Genomic DNA, 10,827 nt, shown 5'->3' on the forward strand with positions numbered 1-10,827 from the left:
CCCCCCCCCCCCGCCCCACCTAATAACTTACGATTCTCTACTCTAGGGCTATCTATCTGTGCCAGTATTCTGTGCACCTTGGTGTTCCTCTCTGACATTTCCTCCTGGTTCCCACACCACTGCTAAGTTGGTTTAAACCCTCCCGAATCGCACTAGCAAATCACCCCACAAGGAAATTCGACCCAGCTCTGTTCAGGTGCATCCTGGCTGGCCGGTACAGGTCCCACCTTCTCCAGAACTGGTCCCAGTGTCACAGGAATCTAAAGCCCTCACTCCTGCACCATCTTTTCTGCACTATCTTTCTATTTTTATACTCACTTGCACGTGGTATTGAGAGTAATCCAGCGATGACTACTTTTGAGGTCCTGCTTGCTAATTTCTTACCTAACTCACTAAACCCTTGCTGCAGGACCACATCCCTCTTCCTACTTATGTCATTGGTACCAATGTGAACCACAACTGCTGGCTGTTCACCCTCCCCCCTCAGGGTGCTCTGCAGCCGTTCATTGACATCCTTGACCCAAGCACCAGGGAGGCAACACACCGTCCTGGATTCACGTCTGCAGCCACAGAAACCCCTATCTGTTCCCCCGATTATCAAATCTCCTATCACTATCACTCTTCCAGTATTCTTTGTGCCCTCCTGTGCAGCTGAGCCATCTGTGGTGCCATGGCTTTGGCTCTGGCCCCAGATGAACCATCACTTTCCTCATTATTCAGAATTGAATACCGGTTGCAGAGTGAGATGCATTCAGGGGTCTCCTGCACTACCTACCTGTTTCTTCTTGACTTGGTGGTCACCCATTCCTTCTCTTCCTGCACACTCTTAAAGCTGCAGGATGACCACATCAATAAACATGCTATCCACAAAGCTCTCATCCTCTCTAATGCACCACAGTGTCGCCAGCTGCTGCTCAGGTTCTGAAACCTGAAGCTCAAGCTGCTGCAGCTGACAACAATTCCTGCACATATGGTTATCCAGGATACGCAAAGGATCCTGGAGCTCCCACATAGCACAGATGTGCACTCTAGAGGTTTGAACAGCCCTGCCATTCCTTTATCTGTTCGTAAGGCTATTAATTACTGCTAATAAAGCTTTACCAATACTAATAAGCCTTACTACTATTAATAAACCTTACTAATGTTAATCTTCTTCTTTGGCCTCCTTGTCTCGAGAGACAATGGGTAAGCACCTGGAGGTGGTCAGTGGTTTGTGAAGCAGCGCCTGGAGTGGCTATAAAGGCCAATTCTAGAGTGACAGAGTCTTCCACAGGTGCTGCAGATAAAATTGGTTGTCGTGGATGTTACACAGTCGGCTCTCTCCTTGCGCTTCTGTCTTTTTTCCTGCCAACTGCTAAGTCTTTCGACTCGCCACGTTTTAGCCCCGCCTTTATGGTTGCCCGCCAGCTCTGGCGATCGCTGGCAACTTACTCCCACGACTTGTAATCAATGTCACAGGACTTCATGTCGCGTTTGCAGACATCTTTAAAGCGGAGGCAAGGACGGCCGGTGGGTTTGATACCAGTGACGAGCTCGCTGTACAATGTGTCTTTGGGGATCCTGCCATCTTCCATGAGGCTGACATGGCCAAGCCATCTCAGGCGCCGCTGGCTTAGTAGGGTATATATGCTGGGGATGTTGGCTGCCTTGAGGACTCCAGTGTGGGAGATATGGTCCTGCCACCTGATGCCAAGGATTTTCCGGAGGCAGTGAAGATGGAATGAATTGAGACGTCGCTCTTGGCTGACGTACGTTGTTCATATTAACATTAGATCCCATGGCACTGTTTAAAGAAGTGCTAGGAGTTCTCCAGTACCCTGGGAAACATTCTTACTGCCACCAAAAATTTAAAATTAAGGGCTCACTGTTGACTATGGGATCCTGACGCGCAAAGTATTTTAAGATGTTTCAATCATTTTGACTCCACTGGCAGACAGCTCCCCCCCAACCTCCAGCAATGTCTCATTCATGGCCGCACCATCAGAAACCTGGTGCTCTCTGGTGCAAAAAATAACAAAATCTGAGGGTGCATCACCCAGATGTCACGCACATCTCCAGGTGATTGATTCAAGCATGATTTTCACTAGCCACTTCAGTCAGTGGTGGAGCTGAGGATTGAGAAGGACTCCAGCTTTAAAATAGCCACCTTCCCAAAAAAGTTTTGTTTTAAACCACCTTTACCCCCCACAACTGATGGGAGATCTGGCTTCAGGCCTCTGCTAAAATCTCTTAGTAACTAGTCATTGAGTATATTCAAAACTGAGATCGATAGATTTTTGGGCACTAAGGGATTCAAGGATATGGGGATAGGGTGTGAAAGTGGAGTCGATGTAGAAGTTCAACCATGATCTTGTTAAATAGCAAAGCAAGCTCAGAGTGCCATATGGCCTATTCCTGCTCCTATTTCATATGTTCTTATTGTCCTGTAACTCTCTGGGCCTACACTGGAGTTTCAGGACACGATCATGTATTTTTCCTTCATGTTTGTGGTCAGTTACCTCACTAACAGTATGCCTGGAGTAGAGAGATTCCCCATCAGCTTCAAAACTCAATTCTCAGGGAATTACTTCCGCCACATAGTGCTCGGAATCCATTACGCTGGACGGTTCGGAACGCTGGGCATGAGTCGGCGCGAGGACCTGATGTTCAAACCCCCAGTGTGCAGGACTTTAATTGACCTCATCTTAGAATTTGAGAGCTCCTACAAAAAATGCTGGCACACACTGAAGAAAGTCAAAATTGGACAGTATGTGTCCCATGACCCCCACAGTGTAGAGCAGATTGAGTGGAAGCATTCAGTCCTTGACATAGAGAAGCTGAGCCGTGAGGAACTGCGGAAGGAGCTGGAGAGGCACACCCGGGACATGCGGCTAAAGGTAATGGAATGGCTGAGACTCCCTGGCCACTCTGATTTTGTGGTGGCTGAGGTTACTGGGTGTGATGCTTTCTCTAACCTGCCCTGGAATTCTGGTTACATCATGGTTTAGAAGCAGAGTAAAGTAATCTCCTTAAGGTATTAGAGTGCATCATTGTAGGAAAGAAGGAGTGGATTCCCAACCTGCAAGTGGTCAGGGAATAACGCACAGCTCTGGAGAAGCTGATTAATGCTAACAGAGAAAGAATAAGTTCTGAAAAACTATACAGTGCTTTTTAGCTGTTTATTGGTTTGGTTTCACAGTTGAAGACATTTGTCCCTATAGGGCATGTTTAGTGGATTGGGAAGAAGATGAAGCTGAGAGGAGGCAGCCAAAACAAGAAGTTATTGGTGTGCATGTAGTGCGGTGAGGGATGTTGTGGGGGGGGGGGGCGGGGTTGAAAAAAATAAATGTCACGTGATTACTGCTGGATTTTACAATGGTGTGAAGTTCCTCCTTCAGATCAGACTGGAAAATCAATGAGCCAGTTCCTTTGTGCAAACAATTGGTTTTTTTTCCTCCCAACTGCTGCAGGTTGTGAAAGGAGCAGCTGTGCCATCATCTCCTACCCGCGAGAGGAAGAAGGACTCATCATCACCCCACCGCAGTCAGTCAAGCCCACATCGCAGGAATGGCCGCAGTGAGAGACGGTAGGAGCCCTCAATAGACTAGCTGCAGCGGAACAGGCCGGTCCAATTAATTCCTGAATTAAATGCAATCTCCAAGAACCTCACAATCCGCATTATTACAACCTATGTCCTCAGGCATTTTAAGACATGTCTCTGTACTCCTGATCAAACACATTCTGTGCGTTGGCCTTTTGGGTCACTCTAACAGAGTGAAGAACATTTTGTTTCCATGACAATTCTTTTTTTCACAAATTGTCCATGTATTTACTTGTTGTTCACAAGTCTACATCAGTCACCTGTTAGTCCATCATCATACAGGTGTAGAAGAAATACAATAGTTAACAGCACAGAATATTCTATACAACTTTCAACTTGGCACAGATGTTACAATTCTAGCCCAATGCCAGTTAATCAAACTTGTGTTGCTTATGAACAAGGTAGAGAGATTTATTTATTTATTTTTATTTAGAGATACAGCACTGAAACAGGCCCTTCGGCCCACTGAGTCTATGCCGACCATCTACCACCCATTTATATTAATCCTACACTAATCCCATATTCCTACCACATCCCCACCTGTCCCTATATTCCCCTACCACCTACCTATACTAGGGGCAATTTATAATGGCCAATTTACCTATCAACCTGCAAGTCTTTGGTTGTGGGAGGAAACCGGAACACCCGGCGAAAACCCACGCAGACACATGGGGGAACTTGCAAACTCCACACAGGCAGTACCCAGAATCGAACCCGGGTTACTGGAGCTGTGAGGCTGCGGTGCTAACCACTGCGCCACTGTGCCACCCAATGGTCAATACTATTAGAAGAAATCTCATTGGATGAAAACAGTGGATTTAAGTTTGCTCGTCATAAACACCACAGGTGACAAGGAAAAGGTCAATAGGTGTTTAAGTCTGCAGGTAATGATTATATTTTCAAAGCTCTTCGTTGCGCAGTTCAACATTGCAAGCCTGATTCAATGCCAGTTACCGTCAATGATTCTTTCAAGAGCACAGGTAAGCATCCAGTGTAACAACCATCAACACTGGCATAAGGAGCCAGTTACACCATTTTTGAAAGTTGGCTTGATGCTGCAACTCCTTGATAATTCTTCTCTTGGTTTGTAAAAATGTGATGACTGTGCTCCCAGATGCATGCACTTGAGTGCCAGAGTACAGGAGAAATCAGTACAGGCCTCTTTACGCAGAGATAACTAACTCTTGAGTACAATCATAAAATATCTATCATCGCTTTAAATGAATCTTTCACAGTCCTCTGCTGTATGCTCAAAACATACACTAGTTGTTTAACTTATTACCAGTCATTGAAATTCCTTATTTCTCCCTTTCTGTCTCTACCTCGCCTTTCCCTTTCGCTTCTTTCTCTTCTCATCTCTGTGATTCCTCTTCCATTCTCATTATGTGCTGAGTTAATTTGAGAATTTGGCCTAACCATTAGCCTCAAGAAAACGAACATCATGGGACAGGACATCACAAATGCCCCATCCATAAATATCGGCGACCACACTCTGGAAGTGGTTCAAGAGTTCACCTACCTAGGCTCAACTATCACCAGTAACCTGTCTCTTGATGCAGAAATCAACAAGCGCATGGGATAGGCTTCCACTGCTATGTCCAGACTGGCCAAGAGAGTGTGGGAAAATGGTGCACTGACACAGAACACAAAAGTCCAAGTGTATCAGGCCTGTGTCCTCAGTACCTTGCTCTTCGGCAGCGAGGCCTGGACAACGTACGTCAGCCAAGAGCAACATCTCAATTCATTCTATCTTCACTGCCTCTGGAAAATCCTTGGCATCAGGTGGCAGGACCATATCTCCCACACTGGAGTCCTCAAGGCGGCCAACATCCCCAGCATATATACCCTACTAAGCCAGCGGCGCCTGAGATGGCTTGGCCATGTGAGCCTCATGGAAGATGGCAGGATCCCCACCCCACACATTGTACAGCGAGCTCGTCACTGGTATCAGACCCACCGGCCGTCCTTGCCTCCGCTTTAAAGATGTCTGCAAACGCGACATGAAGTCCTGTGACATTGATCACAAGTCGTGGGAGTCAGTTGCCAGTGATCACCAGAGCTGGCGGGCAACCATAAAGGCGGGGCTAAAGTGTGGCGAGTCGAAGAGACTTAGCAGTTGGCAGGAAAAAAGACAGAAGCACAAGGAGAAAACCAACTGTGTAACAGCCCCGACAACCAATTTTATCTGCAGCACCTGTGGAAGAGTCTGCCACTCTAGAATTGGCCTTTATAGCCACTCCAGGCTCTGCTTCACAAACCACTGACCACCTCCAGGCGCTTACCCATTGTCTCTCGAGACAAGGAGGCCAAAGAAGAAGAATAGAAACAGGGTGCACTAGCATGCTACTGGACTAGTAATCCAGAGAGCTGGGCTAAATCCGGAGACATAAGCTCAAAACCCACCACGGCAGCTGGGGAATTTAAATTCAATGAATTAAATAAATCTGGAATAAAAAGGTAGTATCAGTAGTGGTGATTATGAAACTAATGGATTGTCGTAAAAACCCATTTGATTCACTAAAGTCCTTTAGGGAAGGAACTCTGCTGTCGTTAGCCGGTCTTGCCTATACTTAACTCCAAGAACTCCAGACCCACAGCAACGTGGGTGACTCTTAACTGTGCTCTGAAATGGCCTAGGAAACCACTCAGTTGTATCAAAACTGTTGTAAGGGCAAATAGGGATGGGCAATAAATGCTGGCCTTGACAGCAACACCCACGTCAAGTGAATAATTAAGAAAAGCCATTATCTATTTTAAAGATTGATTTATCGTACAGCAGCTTCTTTATTACCTATTTCTAATACTAACTGATTCACCTTTATTACTAAATGATGATTAACAAATTGATCTAATTTAGTTTCTGTTAGTTATCTCTATTAATTCATCTACTTATTCATAGCTGACAATTAGGTCTTTGCCATTGCTTCTTATTTATTAATTCCTCTTTGTTTCCTGAGTAGCCCCTTAATATAACATTGCTAAATATTGCAATTTGAGTAAATAATTGAACACTTGGCTTCTTTTGCATGGCTTTTTTGGGCTGGCATATTTCTGACCCTATAAGGGCACAGCCAGCACATTGCTGTTCAAAACTTCTCGATCACACTTGCTTTCCAGATTGTGTGAGACATTTGAAAAGCTCCACTAGCTCATCAGATGCGAGCTTGGACATCTGGCATGCAAACTCAATCACCATACATCGCATTGCCTACATAGGTGAATTCACAGCCTGCAGTCATTTACCTTCCAGGTGTACTTCTTCGTCAGAGTCAACATTAAACTTTTATAATAAAAGCAAAATACTGCAGATGCTGGAAATCAAGTGAAGTCAAGTGAGTCTCATCACAAAGATTAATCAATGCCAAAAAGTACAGGGGACAAGATACAGCCAATAGTTATCGTATTGAACCAGTTAGTAACTCACTGCCATTCTTTGCTTTTCTCATTGACATTACGAAAATATGGTTCTGCTCAATGCAACACTTGTTCGGTGAAAACTAGCTTGCTGTTCTCTCAGTCTTCCATCAATGAACACTTTGATTCAGTTGTTGATAATGGTGCAGAAAAGATTTCCAGGGACCAAGTGTCATGTAACACCACCGGCGGGTGTTGAAATCACTTCTGTTCCCCGTGTTGGGAAGCTTGACAATGATTTCTTTGGTTCAAACTTTTGGTATCACTTCCTTATCTTCACAGTAAATTAAATAAATGTAAATGGCAGTCACGTTTTCACCTCCATTTTCTTTGAGTAATCCTGAACAAACATGATCCTCTCCAAGTGAGATGTCCTTTAAGTTCTCAGCTCATGCATTGTAATTCTGTAACAATTGCCATCTAGTTCAGCCATCTACTCAATAAAGTTAAAACTAATCCACTGTCCATAGGTGGTTCTGAGGATTTTGTGGATAAACTTTGTCCAACTCTTTATATTTTCCACTTTGGTGATGAGCAAACCACCTTTGTTTTTGTTGGGGCCTTCGCTGTGGAGTTTAAAGACTTGCAGATTTCTTTGTGATCTGATAGAGTGCCCTAATATCTCCCTTGCTGCAACAATTTCTGTCTCTCGAGCTTGTTTGTTGATGTAGTTTCCTTTGCCTTTACCGGATGAGCATTTAAAAATGGATTTCAACGTAGGCAAATGTGAAGTTATCCACTTTGGATCTAATTAGTGAAATGCTAGAAACAATGGAGGTCCAAAGAGACTTGGGGATGCAGGAACGTAGATTATTGAATGTTTTTTATTATTCGTTCATGGGATGTGGGCATTTCTGGCCAGGTCAGCATTTATTGACCATCCCTAATTGCCCTTGAAAAGGTGGTGGTGAGCTGCCTTCTTGAACTGCTGCAGTCCATGTGGGGTAGGTACACCCACAGTGCTGTTAGGAAGGGAGTTCCAGGATTTTGACCCAGCGACAGTGAAGGAACGGTGATATAGTTCCAAGTCAGGATTGTGTGTGGCTTGGAGGGGAACTTGCAGATGTTGGTGTTCCCATGCATCTGCTGCCCTTGTCCTTCTAGGTAGTAGAGGTTGTGGGTTTGGAAGGTGTTGTCTAAGGAACCTTGGTGAGTTGCTGCATGCATCTTATAGATGGTACACACTGCTGCCACTGTGCATTGGTGGTGGAGGGAGTGAATGTTTGTGGATGGGGAGCCAATTAAGCGGGCTGCATAGTCCTGGATGGTGTTGAGCGTCTTGAGTGTTGTTGGAGCTGCACCCATCCAGGCAAGTGGAGAGTATTCCATCACACTGCTGACTTGTAGATGGTGGATAGGCTTTGGTGAGTCAGGAGGTGAGTTATTCGCCACAGAATTCCTAGTCTGTGACCTGCTCTTGTAGCCAGAGTATTTATGTGGCTGGTCCAGTTGAGTTTCTGGTCAGTGGTAAAACCCCAGGATGTTGATACTGGGGGATTCAGTGATGGTAATGCCATTGAATGTCAAGGGGAGTTGGTTAGATTCTCTCTAGTTAGAGATGGTCATTGCTTGGCACTTGTGTGGTGCATATGTTACTTGCCACTTATCAGCCTAAGCCTGGATGTTGTCCAGGTCTTGCTACATCTGGACAAGGGCTGCTTCAGTAGCTGAGGAGTTGCGAATGATGCTGAACATTGTGCAATCATCAGTGAACATCCCCACTTCTGACCTTATGATGGCGGGAAGGTCATTGATAAAGGAGCAGAAGATGGTTGGGCCTAGGACACTACCCTGAGGAACTCCTGCAGTGATGTCCTGGGACTGAGATAATTGACCTCCACCAAGCACAACCATTTACCTTTGCGCTAGATATGGCTCCAACCAGCGGAGAGTTCCGTTGACTCCAGTTTTGATGGGGCTCCTTGATGCTATACTCAGTCAAATGCTGCCTTGATGTCAAAGGCATTCACTCTCACTTCATGAACAGGCATATAAAATAATCAAAAAGGCTAATGGAATTTTGGCCTTTATATATAAAGGACTAGAATACAAGGGGGTGGAAGTTATGCTCCAGCTATACAAAGGTCTACTTAGATCACACATGGAGTTTACTGTGAGCAGTTCTGGGCACCACACCTTAGGAAGGACATACTGGCCATGGAAGGAGTGCAGCATTATTTACCAGATGATATCTGGACTCCCAAGTGCTAAATTACGAGCAGAGGGATTAAACCAACTAGGATTATATCTCTGGAATTTAGAGATTATGTGGTGATTTGATCAAAATTTTAAAGCTATAAAAGCAAACTGACAGGGTAGATTGAGAGAAACTATTTCTGCTGGCTAGAGGGTCTAGAACTAGGGGGCACAGTCTAAAATTAAAGCTAGACCTTTCAGGAGTGACATTAGGAAGCCCTTCGACACACAAATGGTGGTAGAAGTTTGGAACTCTTTTCCGAAAACAGCATTTGATGCTGGATCACAGTGGTGCAGTGGTTAGCACCGCAGCCTCACAGCTCCAGGGGATCCGGGTTCGATTCTGGGTACTGCCCGTGCGGAGTTTGCAAGTTCTCCCTGTGTCTGCGTGGGTTTTCGCCGGGTGCTCCGGTTTCCTCCCACATCCAAAGACTTGCAGGTGATAGGTAAATTGGCCGTTGTAAATTGCACCTAGTGTAGGGAGGTGATAGGGAATATGGGATTACTGTAGGGTTAGTATAAATGGGTGGTTGTTGGTCGGCACAGACTCGGTGGGCCGAAGGGCCTGTTTCAGTGCTGTATCTCTAAATAAAATTTAAAAAAAATAAAATCTGAAATTGATAGTTAGCCAAAGGAACTAAGGAGTATGGGGCAAAGGTGGGTTATGTAGAGTTAGTTTGCAGATCAGCCATGATCTCATTGAATGGTAGAACAGGCTCGAAGAACTAAATGCCTAATCCTGTTCCTATGTTCCTAACTGGGGAATATTTCTGTTGTTAACAAGTTCTGTATGAAAAAATGCTTGTTTTTCAGTAACTGGATATAAAGTTTGATGGTGCTTCTATATTTTTGTTAAGTTTTTTTTGAGGACTCATGTATTTTAGAAATTATGGGCATTGTTTTATTTCAGAAAACTAAAAAGGATTTCATGGATTTTTTTTCACTGAGGTCATTGAAAAGAGGTCATCGCAAGGTCCTTTGGACTTGGTTTGTAAAAATCGTTTACCGGAAGTCACCTGTCTTCGGATAAATACCCAACAGAGGTTTTTTGACTTGGGGGAGATGTTTACGGAGAAGTGACAGATCAAAATTTATAGGGGTCAGGAGGCTTGACTCTTGAGATATTGTTTTGGTTTCGCTTTGGACAGTGAGTTGGGTGTGGAGTGTTTTGAAATGAGTTTAAATCAACTTTCCATGAACAAAACCCCAATTCTGCCTTTTCCATCTCTTTGAAAAGCTCTGAGAAGCAAATGTAATAAATAGAGAAATTGATGCTGCATTCCTCCTGAAAGGCCTGCTAGAAACCCCTGTTGCTGCATTTCTCCTGGAAAGCCTGCCAAACTGATCTTCAACGTCGCCTGAAAAGAACTGTTCTAGAAAGATCCCAGTGACAGCGTATTTGGGACACCAAACCAAAAAAGGGACAGCTGACAGCTTTCCATTTCTTTTTTTTCCTTCAAGAATTAGCAAGTATTTAGCCACAGTATTCTTTTTAATTTTTTTTGTCACAGCTCTATTTTTCGGTTAGCTGGTGTGTGTGTGTGTGTCTGTCTGTCTGTGTTTGTGTGTGTATGTGTGTCTGTGTGTGCACAAGGGATGAAGGTAAAAGGAATTTTCATATTTCGCTCTGTGTGTTA

The 10,827-nt window shown here is 44.6% G+C and overlaps 2 protein-coding genes across 9 annotated transcripts in view; one reads left to right on the plus strand and one right to left on the minus strand.

Annotated features, from left to right (window-relative positions):
- Positions 1-10,827, plus strand: part of vash1 (vasohibin 1) — a 69,830-nt gene that overhangs the window by 43,856 nt on the left and 15,147 nt on the right. Inside the window, exons 5-6 of the mRNA XM_068038459.1 lie at positions 2,495-2,876; positions 3,450-3,565. Of these exons, the coding sequence (XP_067894560.1) occupies positions 2,495-2,876; positions 3,450-3,565 (498 nt within the window). The remainder of the gene's footprint in view (positions 1-2,494; positions 2,877-3,449; positions 3,566-10,827) is intronic.
- LOC137373545 (craniofacial development protein 2-like) overlaps positions 1-10,827 on the minus strand; it is a 99,819-nt gene that overhangs the window by 41,821 nt on the left and 47,171 nt on the right. The window lies entirely within an intron of this gene.

This window comes from Heterodontus francisci, chromosome 9 (assembly GCF_036365525.1).
Source record: "Heterodontus francisci isolate sHetFra1 chromosome 9, sHetFra1.hap1, whole genome shotgun sequence".
NCBI lineage: Eukaryota > Metazoa > Chordata > Chondrichthyes > Heterodontiformes > Heterodontidae > Heterodontus > Heterodontus francisci.